The sequence below is a fragment of the Camelus bactrianus genome, chromosome 3 (assembly GCF_048773025.1).
Source record: "Camelus bactrianus isolate YW-2024 breed Bactrian camel chromosome 3, ASM4877302v1, whole genome shotgun sequence".
NCBI lineage: Eukaryota > Metazoa > Chordata > Mammalia > Artiodactyla > Camelidae > Camelus > Camelus bactrianus.
In genome coordinates this window covers 46,233,578-46,253,274 of record NC_133541.1, presented here as the reverse complement: position 1 = coordinate 46,253,274, position 19,697 = coordinate 46,233,578, and the positions used below count along the sequence as shown (strand labels likewise).

At 40.0% G+C, this 19,697-nt stretch overlaps 1 protein-coding gene across 5 annotated transcripts in view; it reads right to left on the bottom strand.

Moving 5' to 3' along the window:
• The window catches only part of MAST4 (microtubule associated serine/threonine kinase family member 4), a 514,312-nt gene that overhangs the window by 338,431 nt on the left and 156,184 nt on the right, over positions 1–19,697 (bottom strand). For all 5 annotated transcript variants that reach the window (XM_074359140.1, XM_074359156.1, XM_074359144.1 and 2 more), the window contains exon 3: positions 4,662–4,786. In XM_074359140.1, coding sequence (XP_074215241.1) covers positions 4,662–4,786 — 125 coding nt within the window. The remainder of the gene's footprint in view (positions 1–4,661; positions 4,787–19,697) is intronic.

The window sequence follows — 19,697 nt, the reverse complement described above, 5'->3', positions numbered from 1 at the left end:
GAAAAACAGATGAGGCTCGTGATTCAAATCAAACAGAAAACTGGAGAAAAAGACTGGAAATTAATTTTCACCATGCTCCTGCCATCCAGCTATTACTCCAAAGTACAAACGAAGTGACTGCTTCTTCTGATGGCCACACATCCCATTCCTAAACTTTAATCCTCAAGGCTTACAACCTTATTTTCCTAGAGAAAAATAAGTTACCCCTGGTCTGGCTTTGCCTCCTGAAATTTCCATCTTTCTTGCCAGAAAGCAGCATCTGTATAAATCCCCTGCTTCTGACGACTATGACTTCTTTGATAAACTACCCAAGTGTGCAGGGAGGGACAGAAAGATGGAGGAAGCAAACGGGGAAATGAGTTTTGCCCTCTTCAGATTAATGTACACGAAATATACATCTGACACTTCATCAGCACTCCCGGCTGGCGTCCCAGCAGGCGGACACAGGCTGAGCCTGTATTCTGCCAGCTACCAGGCTACTCAGGGTGAATTGGCAACATGCCATTTATCTGGAATGCCCAATGTGTCTGGGAGAGGGAACACCACTACATTAAGCATTGCCAAGGAAAACTAGCTACTTCTGGCGAGGAATTAATCTCCTCCTTGAGAAGGTAGTTCACATTACCTCAAAGCTTACCTATGGCATTTAAATCACAATAGGTCATACATTTACTGAAATTCATACCTCCCCAACAAGGGCCTTCGTTTATATCTTACTAACGTCTGACTGCCTCTCAGGTTGAGGGTCTATTCTTTTTTGATATGTTAGGTTGTCGTGTCAAACATGGAATTCTGTGGTATCAAGTGTAATCCTTTCATTTGGACATAAACCGCTTTGATCTCGATTTTATCATTTTTTCCACACTTGAATACATATATCCCCTCAACCTCTGTCTTCAAAGAATCAACAAAATATTTAAACCAGTGTGACTGCAGGATGGCTTAGAAGCAGATTAAGGAAGTTTCCTTGCATGTGGACACTGATCATCTCTTCACAATTTTGTCACCGTATTTTTTGAGGAACTAAACAGGATTTGGCCCATTACATGGACTTGAAGCCTAATCACAATTGTAAAAGGTACACTGGACAAAACTAAAAAGTTTTTTTTTTTAAATATATTTACCATTCATTTCTATAGGTGTTTTTTGTTTTTTTTTTTTTTAGATGGCGGTACTAGGGATTGAACCCAGGACCTTGTGCATGCTAAGCATGTACTCTACCACTGAGCTATACCTTCCCCATTTAAAAAGGTTTTAGATGGATACTCTAATTAGGACATCCTCACAGTATACAGAATCTCATCATTACTCTCACTCTGCCACTAAAGGAATACATCACTTTCCATGAATAATTATCCATTCCACCGATATTATTTATTGAACGCCTCCTACAACATGGTGTTGTGTTAGGAAGAGTGGGGAGTAGAAAGTCAGAGCAGACAGGCATTCTGCCCTTGAGGAGCTTGCAGTCTAGCTGGGGAATAGGAGGCATAAACACAAAGATGCACCCTGATAAATGGTACGTTGAGTCAGGAGGAAGGTGGACAGACAGCTCTAAGATGGGGACAACGGGGGTGAGGATAGCAGCTGGGGGGAGAGGGGTCAGAGTGAAGCACGTTCTGTTGTACAAATGCACCTCCAGGAACATCAGGCTTGTTTGGAAGACAAAAGAAAGGGAGGGAAAAGAAAAAGTTTTAATAGGTGTACATGTCTACCTCTTCAGCCCTATTCTCTATCAAATCTGTTAGATGTAATCGGCAGAGATAATTTAGATGTAGTCCGACCCAAGAAACATAAAGAGATCAGTGGCTCTGCCAGGAGCACCAAAAGCAAGAAAAGTTATTAACATGTACTGAGGGACATACTGAAATAAGTGATACAACACTGAACCCTGAGCAGATTCCGGCAGAACAATGAGAAATTAAGCTGGCGCTTTGCCTGGTAGCCCTCCACCAGCCGCCGCCGCCCGTCATACAACAGAAGGTGGGGGACAGAAGACTTGGTCAAACAGCCTGCAAATAGTTTTCTTTAGACTGCAATTAGAAGTACTGAATCCTCTGAAGAAAAGACATGAGGGTTACATTTTAAACCTTCACTGTCCAGTTGTAAATGGTTAATCACAGTCTGGCTTCTGTGCCCAAGCTTACCCATAATGTGATCGTAACACAAGTATTAACACTGCTAACATTTGAGACCCGTCATGTGCCAGGTACTATTTTAAGTTGGCTTTTTGTGGTAACACTATAAAAACTCGCAGAATAAATAAAATGGTAAGTTAAGTGGCTCTTTGATAAGAATGTCAGTGGACAGACTTTAGCGGGGGTCCTCTCATGTTTTCTATTAATAGTTCTCCTTGTTTTTGTATCTTATTCCCAAATATCTTAGGTCACCTAATGTGTTTTATCAATGAATCTGTTTTGTGTGTGACAACCAGGACTAGATATATTACTTTGTAACAATGTTGTTTTAATTAGAATTTACTTGGCAGTAAACATACAGGATTACTATTTATGTGTTCAGAATAATATTGCAATGGCCCAAAATCACTTCTATTTAAAAAATAAGAAATCACGTATTGTGAGGAATTTTCCTCTTTCCTTAAGGAGTAAATGCTTACTGTAAAATAAGCTTTTAATAAAATTCTCCAAGAAGAAAAAGTAACTTCGAACTTGTGGACGGGATGGAGGAAAATGCTAACTACCATTACTTTAACTGTACTTTAAAAAATAAATCCCAAAATTTTCATGAGAAGAAAAAAATGAATTTTGGTTTAAAGATTCATAGTCAATTTTGAAGTCATAAAATATCCTGAAAGAAACTTTTTTAGGGATAATCATTCAGTATATTCAGAATCTTTATTATTTTGAAACTAGCAATAGCGAATTCCAGGGTTGAATTCCAGAGACTGTTTATATGCCTTTTCATCCTGCAGTTGCAGATGAGGCGATAAAATCTGAGAAACTAAGCAGCTTGCTCAAGCTTATACAGCTACCTAATGACAACAGCAGGACTAGAACTTAGATCTAAATCAAATCTCTTTACATTACTGAATGATTCCCAAATATCCATCATAATTTATTACCAATGTGTAAAATTATAAGGCATCACAATGCACTGATTTATATATTTGCATCACCATCATTAAAAGATATTGAGAAAACCTATTCCTGTACCACACAACCCTACCACCAATGCAAAAGTAACTTGTACAGACTGGCTAACCTAGGCTGAGCCAAAGGTTAAAGCAGAAACGTAACGGTTCACTAGAAAACGTAATTCTATTAAGAATCATGGTTAAAAATAAAAGTCCACATTATTTAAAAAAAAATGCAGAAATACATGCTACTAACATATAAACAAATATTTATGCTATGTGCCAAGCTGTAAATGTAGAGAGTGCTGGCGCTGGAATAATGACCACTTTTAATGATTATAGAAAAGAAGGGGCCAGGCAAGAATCACCAAGGAATATGAAATCTAAAGGAAATTTTTGATGAGGAGAAACACGTTTGCATGGCCTGAAATTATCTTCCCACCAAATGCTTATTGACTGCAAGAGGAAATTTCTGACTACAGTAGAGAAATTAGTCAACACCTCAACTGGGTGAAAAAAATTAGCATCACAATGAGGAGCAGATGGACATCATGTGCATGCAGATGGCATGACCTAGAAGGACACAGCATCACCAACGTCACACGCTGGTCTGAAATACAAAACCTGAAGCTCACCATGAGGAATGACACACATCACATACATGTAATAGGAGAAATATTCCATTAAAAAATGGGGGAGAGGGAGTGTCACATAGCCTGCAAAAATGTCAGTGTCATAAAAGGCAAAGAAAGGCTGTGGAGTTTCCAGATTAAAGGACAATTAAATGCAATACATGACCGTAGACTGGATTCTATACTGGAGGAGGGAAAATGCTAGAGAGGACGTTATTGGGCCAATTGATAAAACTGAAATACAGATGGCAGAATTGCTTAAAAGGCATAAGTTGAATGAAGCTGATTACTGTGACAAGAAAAAGCCATGATATATACAGCCTCCTCTCAAAGAGTTAAAAAAAATTGTGTGTGTGTGTGTGTGTGTATGTTTATATGTGTGTGCAGACACACATATCTACACATACATATATAAAGAGAGAGGGAGAGAGCAAATGGTTAATAGTTGAACCCAGGCAAAGGATCAACTGGGATTGTCTATATTTGTCTTATTCTTGCAATTTTCCTCTAAGTGGGTAATTATTTTCAAATAGGGAGTAAAAAAAAAAAAAAAAAGATTAAAAACACTTCCATTTTTAAAAAATTTGTTTTGTTTTGTTTTGGCCCAGGAAGGTAATTGGGTTTATTTATTTATTTAATGTTGGTACTGGGGATTGAACCCAAAACCTCATGACACTTTCAGTTTTTGGTTTTTTTGAGGAAATAGTTGAGACAGAGTCAAGTTTACAGAAATATTCCAACTCAGGTTGGGAGGATTTGGAAAAAATTAGCACACTGAAAGTAAGAGATTTCACACTGCCAAATCTGGGTTAAATGTTAAATGTGAGTTTAAGTTCAAACCTAGTTCAACTCAATAAACTGAGAACAGTCTCAACGTTGGTGGCGAGATGGAGCAAACCCGCCCCACCACAGACTGAGCCCGAGGACACACTCACCAGGTTGGCCGTCAGCGAGGGTGCCGACTGGCCCAGGGCCTGGCTGCGCATGCGCACGAGGTTGGACGTCTCCGCAGAGGCAGGCCAGGCTGGCCCCGCCGCAGGGTTGGGAAGCAGGTATCTCCCTGTTGGGGTGAAGAGACGACAGTGTGAGTAGCAGGCACAGTGGTAGCACTTCTGTAACATTCTGGCCATTCATCTTCCATACCACTTCAGCCACAGAGCACAATTACACTGACTTACAGTAACCAGAAGCAAACTGATTTAATTAAGTTGGGAGATTTAGTAGCAAGTTCTGACCCCTACTTTACACATAAACCCACGCAAACCTCTTCATCTCTAGCCTCTGTAGCTTTTGGTCTGCACAGGACAGAGGGTCTTCTGACTACTGCCTATTCCTCGGGAATGTGCTGAGAATATATGCAAATACACAGAGCTTTCTCAGCATGGTAGAAATAAGCATGAGCATTTGCAAATGAACTTTTAAACCATCTAATATGGAAAGTGATCTAGCAATCAACTAGAAAAGTGTCTACAAAGATCATGACCAACAAAAAGAAGAGTTGGAAACGTTTCAAGGTGAAATGGGGCTTATGCCTCTTTGCCTCTTTGTCACATCTTCTCTCTCTGAAGCACTGGTGTTCATCCAATTGTGTCCACAAGACAGATATGGTATCCATTTGCATAAACCAGGACATTAATGTCAGTGTAGGTTCACGGAGCAGTTTACATCAACCTTGAACTCTCATATATATGTGTATGTCTTTAGAAGTCAAACAGCTGAACCAACTCACACTGTATTATTTTTCTTTAGTACATGGGCTAGGTTAGTTATCAACACACAAAATATAAGGCTTTGTGACTAGAAAGTTAAGATGGACAGGAGTATTCACATAGTCATGAAGCTTGGTAAAAGCAGCGCCCACATTTAAGTTTTATGTCCTTTGCTGCAATACTAGCACAATGAATGGTCATAGTAGGTGCTCACTAAATATTTGTTCAATGATGAAAGAAAAACTGGGTTCTTCTTTCCCAAAATGTAATAGGGAAGAACAAATCTGACTCCATATTGATCTGTTCCTTTGACTCTTACCCTGTGCTCTGTTTGCTATACTTAGTCATGCTGGTTCTGCACCTTTTGTAAAAGAAAGTCACCTATAGCCTGAAATACATAGGATAGCCTATTCTCAAGGCTCTGACCTTTAAGGGTATTAACACTTTTCCATTCATATAAAGATAAAAAGTTACAGAATAGAAAATAACATTTGTCTTGTTGGAGGTTTACAGGGACATCATGACCTTACGTGGGTGGATAGCTGCAAGAACAAAGGATTCTGACACCAAGAAGTTGGCAACAACCAACCACACTCCCTCCCCTTTTTAGTATGAAAGGAGCCTGAATACAGTTATGGTGAAGATGGTTCTCCAGGATATTAACCTGCCATCTTCTTGCTGGCTTTCCAATAAAAGTCATTATTCCTTGCCCAAATACCTCATCTTCCTGTTTATTGACCTGTCATACAGTGAGCAGAGCGAGTTTAGACTCAATAACAAAAAACACATAAGGAAAATGAAAAGATGGCAATCAACCCAAAGAATCTCATCTAAAGGCTGCACATGGGGGGACTCCAGCTTCACACCTCCTGGAATTGTGAGAGATTGCAGCATGTGTTGGTGGTGGTCTCACAGCAGAGGTAACATCTGTACCTTGGATTTTCCCCAGTAGATCTGTTCCTTGTACAAAAGCCTCCTCTCTTTCCTCAGGCATGTACTTTACAAGCACCCATTGGTAAATAACTATTGAAATATGTTAACTAGTGTGAAAATTCATATTTTATGGTAAAGAAAATTTAAACATAAAAAATCTTCTCCACCCTTTGGTCTCCTCACTCCTCTCTACTGTGCATTGTGTATCTGCATTATGCATCGACCAAACCTCCCCATGGGCAGAAATACCTGCTCAGGCATAAAGAGCAACGTTCTCGTAGAATCAACAAGACAACTCCTTAAACGTAACATTCCTTCTTAATCTAGTAAGGGGCTTTGATGACTCATGACCCACTACTCACTTTGTACTAACAGATTTGGATTGTGCAATCTATCTACATCATTTAATGCACAGCCTTCTGTCTCAAAAACCTGTATTACTGCTCTTTGACCACTTAGTGGAATAGTTCTCAGAGCTTTCTGAGAGTCTATTCCTGGGTTACAATCTTCAATTTGGTGCAAGTAAAATTTTCCATCTGTTTCTGGATCAACTGATTAATTTTTTACTATTAGTGCACAGGGTAGCTAGAAGCACTATCCAAGCTCAGGAGCTAGGGGCAGCTCCTATGAGTTGTCCATGTTAAGAAGTCTAATGCTTAAATCCAAGTGCTTTCAAAAATGTATATTTTAATTGCAAAAAAAAAAAAAAAAGATCACTTTTAAAATCGCATTACAAGAATACTTAGGAATAAACCTGACCAAGGAGGTGAAAGACTTATATGCAGAAAATTATAAAACATTGATTAAGGAAATTAAAGATGATTTAAAGAAATGGAAAGACATCCCATGCTCTTGGATTGAAATAATTAATATTGTTAAAACAGCCACACTATCCAAATCAATCTACAGATTTAATGTGATTCCTATCAAATTACCCAGGACATTTTTCACAGAACTAGAACAAATAATACTAAAATTTATATGGAATCACAAAAGACCCAGAATTGTCTAAGCAATACTGAAGAAAAAGAACGAAGCTGGAGGAATAATCCTCTCAGATGTCAGACAATACTACAGAGCTACAGTAATCCAAACAGCATGGTACTGGCACAAAAACAGACACATGGCTCAATGGAACAGAATAGAGAGCCCAGAAATAAGTCCACAGACCTATGGTCAATTAACCTTCAACAAAGGAGGCAAGAATATACAAATGGAGAAAAGATAGCCTCTTGAACAAGTGGTGTTGGAAAAGCTGGACAGATGCATGTAAATCAGTGAAGTCAGAACACTCCCTCACACCATACACAAAAATAAACTCAAAATGGCTTAAAGACTTAAACATAAGACAAGACACTAGAAACCTCCTAGAAAAAAATAGGCAAAACATTCCCTGACATAAATCTTAGCAATGTTCTCATAAGGCAGTCTACCAAGGCAATAGAAATAAAAGCAAAGATAAACAATGGGCCCTAATTTAACTTATAACCTTTGCACAGCAAAGGAAATTATAAACAAAACAAAAGGACAACCTACAGACCTACAGAATGGGAGAAAATATTTGCAAATGATGCTACTGACAAGGGCTTAATTTTCAGAATATACAAACAGCTCATACAACTTAATAACAAACAAACAAAAAATCCAATCCAAAAATGGGCAGAAGACAAACAAGTAATTCTGCAATGAAGACATACAAATGGTCAATAGGCACATGAAAAAATGCTCAATATCATGAATTATCAGAGAATTGCAAATCAAAACTCACACCAGTCAGAACGGCTATCATTAAAAAGTCCACAAAGGATAAATGCTGGAGAGGGTGTGGAGAAAATGGAACCCTCCTACACTGTTGATGGGAATGTAGTCTGGTGCAACCACTATGGAAAATAGTACAGAGAGTCCTCAAAAGACTAAAAATAGACTTCCCATATGATCCAGCAATCCCATTCCTGGGCATGTATCTGGAAGGAACTCTAACTGGAAAAAATATATGCACCCCAATGTTCATAGCAGCACTATGTATAATAGCCAAGACATGGAAGCAACAGAAATGTCCATCGATAGATGAATGGATAAAGAAGCTGTGGTATATTTATACTATGAAATACTACTCAGCCATAAAAACGAATAAAATAATGCCATTTGCACCAACATGGGTGGACCTGGAGATTGTCATACTAAGTGAAGTAAGCCAGAAAGAGAAAGAAAAATACCATATGATAACGCTTATATGTGGAATCTAAGAAAAAAAAAAAAAGAAGAAGAAAGAAAGAAAAAAGAGGACACTGATGAATACATCCACAAAACAGAAATAGACTCACAGACATAGTAAAGAATCTTATGGTTACCAAAGGAAAGGGGGTGGGAAGGGGTAAATTTGGGAGTTTGAGATTTGTACATGTTAACCACTATATATAAAAATAGATAAAAACCAGATTTCTTCTGTATAGCATAGGGAACTATATTCAATATCTTGTAATAACTTTTAATGAAAAAGAATATGAAAACAAATATATGTGTATACACACACACACACACACACACACACACACACACACACAGACGACTGGGATATTATGCTGTATGCAGAAATTGACACATTGTAACAGACTATACTCAGTAAGAAAAACAAAACAAAACAAAACAAAACAAGAACTAAAAATAGAGTTACCATATGATCCAGCAATTCCACTCCTGGGTATATATCCAGAGGAAACTCTAATTTGAAAAGATACATGTATCCCAATGTTCACAGCAACACTTATAGCCAAGACATGGAAGCAATCTAAATGCCCATCTCTCCATCAATAGATGATTGGATAAAAAGTTGTTTTTTATATGTATTTATGTGTAATAAACACACACACACACACACACACACACACACACGAATACTACTCAGGCACAAAAAAGAATAAAATGCCATTTGTAGCAACATGGATGGACATGGAGATTGTCATACTAAGTGAAGTAAGTCGGAAAAAGAGAGAGAGAAAAAAATTATCACTTTTATGTGCAATCTAAAAAAAAGACATAAATGAACTTACTTACAAAATAGACTCACAGGCATAGAAAACAAACTTATGGTTACCAGGGGGAAAGGGTGAGGGACAGAAAGATAAATTGGGAGTTCGGAATTTGTAGATGCTACTATATATAAAATAGATAAACAAGTTTAAACTGTATAGCAGAGGGAACTCTATTCGATATCTTGTAATAGCCTATAATGAAAAGGAATATATATCTGTATATGTATAACTCAATCACTATGCTATACACGAGAAATTAATACAACATTGTAAACCAACTACACTTCAATAAAAGAAAAAAAAAAAAGAAACTTAAAAAAATATGAAACACAGTTACCCAACATATGTGGGATTATAAGGTGACAAGAAATAAAATTTTGTTAAGCCACTGGAAAACATAATTAAATTAGGAAGCATTTATATACATATATAATGAAATGTTTATAATCCTGCCATGAGTTAGATTTTTCCATGTCATTATTGCATGAGTCTTATCCTTAGGAATCACACGAATGTTATAAATTGGATGGTCTGTTAGCACAACACATGGATGTTTTATTCCTGCCTAGACCCCCATTAGTGTTAATAGGGAAAAGAGGACAACAGATGGACTTAAGGCAGCCATTAGAAGGCTCTAACACTGTGCCATAGTTGGTCGTGATTACATCAAACTTTATACAAATTTGCTTTCTGATGACTACCAAGAGCCTCTAAAAAGTGTGTTGCTGTTGCATTCATGCATCATTTGCTGCCTACAGTTTAAGAAAATTAGCATCTGTCAACTGCATTATTCAGCTGCACAGGGTGGAAATGAATGGATAATGCCATTCCCAATTTGTTGTCTGAGAGGTGAGCTTGCCTAGCAATCTGGCAGTGAGATTTTTATACTGAATCAAGCTTGTTGTTACACCTGAAACTCTGACCCGCTCTGTGTTCTTTGGAAACACATTTCCAAAATTCCAATATGCTTATTAAATCATTTCTTAGGTATTGTCTACTGACATAACTAGAATTTAGAGGTAATAAATACAGGTCCATCTTACAGCTGAAATCTGTTAGCCAGAGTGATAGGAGAACTTCTCAGGCTCCAACCACAGAGGTAGGGGTTATCTAAATTTTACTGGTTACTATTACTGTTTTGGTCATAGATTCTTTACTTAACAGAGTGAGTAGGAAGATCTGCAGCCTTTTAAGGTTATAGGTAAAAATAAGCAGATTACTAAACCTGGACTCAGGCTATGCCTTGGTTCTATCTAGACTACATATGGTCTCTTTCCTGCAATGTATTTTCCTTTATTTCCATCCTGAATTCCAAAAAACAAGAAGACTTCCATAAATGCATGTCTTCAAACATAATATACCTGCTTCCAAAGCACCCCAAAGCTTGAAGTATCCCTCTGAAGCAGGAAAATATCAGGTCAGCAATAATTTCAGCAGAACAGCTATGTAAAGAATTAAATATAGCCTCTGGAGACCTACTTTGTCGTCAGAGAGTTATAGTACCTGACTAGATTTAAAAGCTTGCAGTGCCAAAGTTCCATAACACCTGAACTGCAACAGAGGTTTAGCAGTCAGTCCACGGTCTCACATTTTGGGTGATTTCTCTTGGATTACAAACAGGACATCAAAGGGAAAATAAGACCCAGGAACTACATGACCAAGCAGTCTTTAGAAGTGGCTTCTGGTGCTCAGTTTACATGAGAACTCTGGAAAAGTTTGTTTATTCCTTTAAGGTACCCACCTAGCAGAAGGTGGCCCGCGTGTTGCTCCTAAGGGTTGTGGTGAGGCAGGGGAGCCACAGAAGGGAGGGTAGGAGAACGGGGCAGAGGCAAGGGGCTGGGGACAAAAAGGACAATGGGGAGCTGGCACTGTGCTGATGCTATGAGCGGGCAGATGGGGCTACACGCTCACATCACTCATCCGATAGCTTTCCCTTTGGGCCTCCAGGCTGCCGCTGTCCTGAGCAACTACTGAAGCTCTCAGAGTAGCCCCCGGAAAGCTCCCATCTACCACTAAAGTGGGAAGAGGGCCATTCCCACCACTTTTCCCTCCCCACTGCCTACTAAAACCTCCCTCACTTAATTCCACGTTTGGGTGTCTACACAAGAGAATTGAAAGCAGGGACTCAAAACAGGTATTTGTACCCATGTTCATAGCAGCATTATGGAAAACAAACTTATGGTTACCAGGGAGGGAAGCGGTGGGAAGGGATAAATTGGGAGTTTGAGATTTGCAGATACTAACTAGTATATATAAAATAGATAAACAACAAGTTTATACTGTATAGCACAGGGAACTATAGTCAATATCTTATAGTAACTTATGGTTAAAAAGAATATGAAAATGAATATATATATGTTCATGTATAACTGAAATATTGTGCTGTACACCAGAAATTGACACAACATTGTAGACTGACTATACTTCAATTGAAATATATATATATATATATATATATATATATATATATACATATATATAAAACAATAGCCTAAAGGTGAAAACAACACTAATGTCCATTGATGGATGAATGGATAAACAAAATGTGGTGTATACAAACAATGGTGTAGGACTCAGCCTTTCAAAGGAAGGAAACTGACACATGCTACACATGTGTGAACACGTGCTACACATGGATGAACCCTGAAGACAGGCTAAATGAAATAAGCCAGACACAAACGGACACATTTATATGACTCCACTTATATGAGGTTCCTGGAATAGTCAGGTTCATTGAGACAGCAAGTGTAACAGTGGTTACTGGGGGGCTGGGGGGAAGTGGGGGAATGAGGCATTATTGTTTAATGGTTAGAGTTTCAGTTTGAGGTGGTGAAAAAGTTCTTGAGGTGGATAATGGGGATTGTCACACAACAATATGAAAGTGCTAAATGCCACTGAATTGTATAATTAAAAATGATTAAAACAGAAAATTTTGTTATGGATATTTTAACACATACACAGGTATACACACACACACACACACACACACACACACACACACAATTACCCTCCCTTGCTTAGCCAAAACCACTGCACCTTCCACAGGAAAAAATGAGGGAGTTCCTTTTATTGTCCAAAAGAAGGTATCCACAGTGAACTACAACAGCACCTGCTTTCACAAGTTACGCTTAAATTATACTTCAGCCCTGAGTCATTTGTGAGTCAGAGGAACTGAGTTTTTCAAGAACCCTCAAACTTTTGGAATGGAGAAAGCCTGAAGACCGTGCTAAGTCACTGGCTGGATCTGGGCAGAATCCATGAGTCAACAGCCATCACCCTAACCTGTACTCCATCATCGAGCTTTTTCTCTCGCACACCCCACCGCTCAGCCCTCAACAACAGGTGCCACATCACAGGGACCGCCATGCTCATGGGCTGCGAGCACCTCCCTTTGCTCATCTCAGCTGTGCTGCTATGACGCAGAGACATGTTCCTTTCACCTTCTCTCTCACACGGGTGGCTGATTTCCAATTTCCTGTCCCCACTGCCAAAGAATAACTATACTTAGACAGGATTGACAGTACAGCTAAATCATTCTTCTTAATGGCATAAATAAATATAATTTGAGAAACCAACAGACTTGTGACCAGGGACTACTGAAGTTCACTGACTCCAGTATTGAGCTGCTATTCTAGCCTTAAAAAAATGGGGAAAAAAAAAGTGGTGCATGTTGACTCACACAAGTAAAGTCCAATGCATAGGCTTGACCCCAAGTCCTTGAAGACATCACTGTCTACTAGCTAGGGATCTCCCCCCATTGACAGGAAACTGAGAGCTGAATGGAGAGAGGATGCGTGTCTTTGAGGAGATGGGCTGTCACTACGAGCATGGTGACGCCAGTGGGATATCAAGGTCTGAATCAGAGTAATCGCCCAATGCAGCAGTCTCCAAATTTATGTTTTGCTACTAGCCTCAAATCCACCAGAGAGGCCCAATTTCACTTCTTAGACTATTATCATCAGCATTCTGTATTTAACACAGAATATCGAGACAATACTACCAACCACAACACTAGCAACCACAAGGACCTAGTGACAAAGTTAGGGGGATGCTTTAAAGGGAAGCTTGTAGCCAGCAGATAGCAGATGGTAAGAGTTTAGGGCAAGCCTAGACTGACTGGGTCCATGAGAAGCAGTTCAAGGAGTCTTGCGAGCCCATTCCATACTATGAGCCAGGGACTATGGGAAGATGACACACGCCTGCCTACAACACAGGAATCAAAGCCCGTGAACAAACCTCAGGTTATGCAGAGCATCTCAAGCTGCGGCTGCCACTGTCAGCTGCAGCTTTACATCAAAAGTAACTTTCAGAGTGGACAATGCGACCAGATGACTCAAAGGTACAGCGGCCTTTTCACCCTCTGTCACAGACAGCCACCCTGTTACTCTTGCCACTGTATGACAGAAGGACAGAAACGCCAACACACAGTCTGTGTTTAAATGGAGACAGTTCAACTCTACACTCCCAGAGAAATCTATGTGGCCTTTCCTCTCTTTTCCCTTAACTTGTTCTTAAAGAAGAAATATTCTTCTTATCTAGCAAGATTACCAAATTCTAATAAAGGGAGGTATGAGGATCATCTGAGTTGATACATGATACAGAGCTTAGTAAGCTTCAATCTTTCTGTTATTTTAAGTATTCACACTGCTGCCTTTCGGCGTGCCAACCCCCAGAAAATTCTCCCATTGTGCAATGAGACTCAGCCCTGGCCAGCAACTCCCGGATGCAGCTAGACCACCAAGGGAGTCTCCGTTCAGTTGGTGACTGTCTGGATTTAAAATTTTTATCCAAAGATACATAATGGTTTGGCTCTAAGCTCTCTGTACAGACCAAAGGCTAATGTGACAACTTAACATTGATTTTTAAAGAAGTATGAAATAGAGCTACTCTAATGAGCATATGATAACAAGAATCTGACGCTAAGCAGCACTGCGGGAAATGTCCTGAGGGCACCCAGGAGCTGGGTGGGGATGCTGTCTAAGCGATGCTGGGCATAGGTCAGAGTTAACATCTGCAATCTGGCCTCCCTCCATCCTCGTATTGAAATATAATTCAGCAGAATGAATTGCCAGACATGTCTAACCCCCCTGGGAAATGACAGATATTGATGAATGCTGTTGGGAAGATATATGGAAGGAAACGGCAAATAAATAGAACCATTTTTTCTCAGAGTCATTTTGTAAATGTGTGGAGCAGCTGTTAAACTACTTGTCAGCTCCTCATCCTCTCTTCCTTTCTCCTTCCTCACCCCCATCTGCATTCTCTACACCTTTCTATAACCTCCCCGAGGACCAGTATCTTGCCCTCTTCAAAATGATAAAGGAGTAAGAGCCATCTCCTCCTCCCTCGTCATACTCTGACTGCTCAAGCCACTTATGCCAATCCTTTCCAAAATTGCATTCCATCCAAACACGTTTGCTGCCATCTCTGGATCCTGGAAAGACAGGTGACCCTTGAACAACATAGATTTGAACTGCACAGGTCCACTTACTCACGGATTTTTTTCAGTAGTAAATACTGCAGTACTACACCATACACAAATGATTCAATCTGCAGGGTGGAACCACGGATACAAAGGAAACACAAATGCAAAGGCACTGTGCACAGGGAGGGCTCGCTGTAAGTTATACATGGATTTGGGACTGGAGGGTGGGTATCCCAAACCTCCACACTGTTCTAGGGGCAACTGTCCAATTTTGAAGTCATGAAATGAAACTGTTGAATTCAAGTCTATTACCATTTGGTCCCTGTCACGATGTTCAAATCCACAAATCAAAGCCTGACTATTACCGTGTAGCAGCTGTGTGACCTTGTTAACATCTTAAACCTCAGTTTCCCATAAATGTTCTGTAAAACGAGAGGACTGACCAACATCCTGGGGTGACTGTGAGGACTACTTTAGAATATCAACAGAGAGCCTGTCATACCATCTGGCAAACAGAAGATCTGCAAAAGCAATGACTAATTATCCCGTCTACTGTCCGCTGCTGAACAACTCTTCCTGGCAAGGGCACTCCTCCTTGGTGTCATCCTTGGACTGGATCAGATGCTCTCCAGTTTGGGGTCCTTTGGGGTAAGTGGTTCTCATTCCATTCACTAAGTGGACTCAGCAGCACAGAGTGGGAAGCCAGTCAGATAGGGGATTGCACCCTGCTCTCACCACTTATTAGCTGGGGAACCCTGGATAAATTACTTTGCTTCTCTGGGTTTTCATGTCTAGATCTCTAGGAATGATAGTAGGTAACACATGCCAACTGCCCACCACAACACGGAACACAGTTTGTGTTCAGTAGTAGCTCAGGTCTCCTCCAGGCTGCTTTACCCGTCTTGGCGTCACTGGCATTGAATCCACAACCAGGGGTGGTACTAGCCTTACTTTCCCCCATCAACCACCTGCTTCTACGGAGCTGCATGTGTGTAGAGCGCCATTTATCTCTGTACCCAATATGCTCTTCTACATGTAAACTGCGTCACCTGGGACCGTATCTCATCTGTCTTTGTGGCCCCACGTCACACCCCGCACACAGAACCGACTAAACCTTTACAGGGTCACACCCTTAAGTCTGTGTATGTTTACTCACTCTCTTCTCTCTCATTTATATTTCTCCCAAGGTTCAAATTGTTCCTTTATTATTTAGTTCCCCATTGCCTAGAATATTCAAATGTGGTTCAGTTGTTTGTTTTGTAACAATAACAGTGATGAAAAGGACTCAGCAGCCTTAAATTTGATGCAGAGAACATCGTGTCACTTTTACTGGCTTTGATTTTCTCTTCTGAAAGCTGTCTCCAAAAGAGTCCAACACCTCCACAAAACACTTTGTATTTTCAAGCCAAACTGATTAACCTCAATACATGTGAGGACAATTTGTACTTAGGATGTTACTTTTTAGAGAAATTATGAATCCTACTCAATACTATTCTTTCGCACACTAAGATGTTTTGATTGACATACCCAAATGTCACTGGCAGCCCTGAGATGCTAAGCATTTCTGACAACTGCCCTACATCTAAACAGTTACCGCAGAGGCCAAGGAGGAATCGGGACCAGGAATTTTACAAGAGAAACAAAAAGAACAAAGGCAGCCACAAGGGCATAAAATAAACTCCATATGACAATCTAAGCAGAAATTTCCAGACAAGTACCATTTTCCTAACAGGTTCTCTATTTTTACAAAGAAACCTCTATATACAATCTAATTCTGATAGCAGTATAGTTCCACATACATTGCTTTAGAACAGTTTCTAGTTCCATGCTGGTGTTTGTATTCCAAATAGATTTAAAATTTTTCCTCCTCAATGGCTACGTATGGTCCCGGAAGAATCTCACATTTCTGTACTAAATGTTTGTTGATACTGATTAATGAATAAGCCGAAAATCTAGAACACGATTATAAAATTTTTTTTCAAAAACATCACATAAATCTTCAGCGCCTCCAAATGCCGTTTTGTCAGTGTCTTCTTTCTGGGGTGGAGGTTCTCCATCAGGGACCATAAAACCTGCTGCCTTCTTGCCTTACTAGGAAAGTTAACGTCCACTCCAGCTGGTTTAAAAGCAATAGGATCTAGGAACCACTGTTATCCAAACTGCAACCCTGTGCCCTGAATTAAATTCTAACGAATCCTAAGCGCACTGCAAAATTTAACACTGCCCTTGTTTTTACCATGAGGAAAATTTAAGCCAAGATTAGCATCATGATTGCCTCAAGCACTGCTCGGAAATTAATGACCAGTGTAGGGCTGGAATTCAACCTTTCCATGTCTGGTCTAAAATATAGCCCCTGACTTCTTCTGAAAGCTCAGATGTCATTAAGTAGCCTTGAACTCCAAGGTCAGTGCCACATGTCTTAAAGTAACAGCATCACTAGGCTACTTCCCACTCCTCTTTAGGGAATTCAGCCATGCTTATGGGACAATCAGTGCTCTGGTGCTCAGGTAGGGGATCTGGCTGTTCCAGTCATCCTCCAAATAGTCATCTCTCAAGATCAAGAGCCTGATCATCTTCCAGCCATTCCATTAAATGCATTTAACCTCCTATTATTTGAATCCACAGAGAGCACTGTGACTGTCAAAAGAGTGGCAGTGGGGCACATACACGCAGACTTTCACACATTAAAGAATATATCATATATCAGATCTGCTTATGGTTGTCCAGAAAGTTGGTCCTGTCTCCAAGAAGACTGCAGGTAAAGTTAAAGGTGGAAGGGTTCATAAGAAAAGAATAGTGTACTAATACCTAGGTGTAAGATCTCTAGGCCCTTGCCCCTCACACCATGCATGTACCTATGAGAAACATGTCTGTGAAGGCCTCGGTATACAACCCTTCCTGCAGCTACCGATAGACTTGCCAGATTTCACAAATTAAAATACAAGATGCCTAAACAAACTGGAATTCAAGTAAATATGAATATGTATACCCCAAATATCACAATGGACATATGTATGCCAAATATTATTACTTGTCTCTCTGAAATTAAACTTTAATGGAGGGTCATGCGTTTCATATGGAGACTCCATGTACTGAGCACTTAGGAGGGCCAATGCAGGAGGTTTTGCTTTGAGGATACAAGGAAGAGGTCCTCGAGGAATTTATAAAGCAGTAAAAGGGATGATAGGTCCACAAATAATAGAGTTAAAAGTGACCCATCCTGGAAGAGGAGAGACAAGTACGGTGGTGGCAGGGAGGAAAGAATCAAGTATGGCTGTGGAAGAATCAGCACAAGTGATGTGATGGGGTTCGAGACGGAATGTGAATGCGGTAAAGGATCACAAGCTTCATTTCCCTGTTTTACACACCTAAGAATGGGGATCTTATTGCTCTGGGTTTGTGCACACATCATCTTCCATTATTTTTCTATTATTTATATACACCAGGGCAGCCAAACACTAGCTAGATGGAGTAAAAACAAAACAAAACAAAAAAATGCTTTGCACTGAGATTCCTAGCAAACAAAGCAAAGATAGAAAGATAGCTCTCATTACTCAACAAAAGAAAGAATTGAAATTTATCGGACCAAACTAATGTCTTTTCCTTCGTTTGGAGCTCAGAGAAATTTGTTTCAGGGGTTTTAACAAAAGGGCAGTGACACACATAATTGTCACTGGCATCTACAGTAATGTAGGGCAAAGATGCAGGCGCATCCTACATTATGGAGCACAAAATAAAAACCAAGGGAAATAAAAATCAATGCTGTGTGTGCATGTATACACATGAAAGTCCACATGTGTACTTAACATACATACACGCCTCTCCTTTACAGGGACTTGGAAGCTGGGAGTGAAGTTACCTTATGCAAAATTCTTGAGGCCTAATTTGGTGCAATGTCAATAATTTACAGTGGTCATGACTCAACCTGTGTTCTTACTCAGAAAAAGGGAAACAGACATTTAAATGGTATTATTCTCTTTTTTCCTAAGTTTTACCCCCCAGTGATCCAGTCAGCTCTGAGTTAAAACCAAAGAGGAGGCCTACCCTCACCTCTCCCTCCAGGCCCTAGTGGGATGCAGAGACCTAAGACAGTCAGAGAAGAGAGAAATGATCCGGCAAGGCAGACACAAGAAAATAAATCTAGCCCTGACAATAGGCACTGATTAAGTACTTGAATGACAATGGAACGTGACAGTGACAAACGCAGGCTACCACCACCAGAGTTGTCCATAGATCAGAAACACTAATTTTTGCCCATCTTTAAACTTTCCCATAGGTGGCATTTGCATTTCTTCACCTACTCGTCTTACTGTGGAGTTGACAAAGAGTCAGCTTCATTTTCAGTTTCCATCCAGGAAGTTTAAAAAACCCTCTACATTCCTGATCTTTGATTAGCCACTGAAAATGAGTTTTAAGTAAGAGATGGATGGCCTGGTGTGCTCAGTTTCAGAAGACAGGACATCACTGTCAGGTTCCTCCAGGGAAGGAAGGGGCTTCCTCACTCAGTGGTAGACAGCATCTATGTGTGAAGGGAGAAAATGAGAGGAAACCAAGGAAAACTAGTCTTTGCAAAGACTTCTATCGCTCGTCTTGGTAGCTCAAAGTATTTACTACTCAAGCTTGAAGGGACCTTGAGAGTGTCTGATCCAATATACTTATTTTACAAATGAGGAAATTGAGAACCAGAAACAAAGGCGTAACTACTTAGCAGTTGACTTGGGACTGCACCTCAAATCCCCATTTCAGGTCCTTCTCATTACACCTTGAAAAATCAGTACAGGAGATGTCAAGATGCTTTCCCCACCCAGACAAGTCACTTGCTTTCCATCTTTAAAAACCCATTCAGCGTAACTCAGGTATTCCATTCTCCTG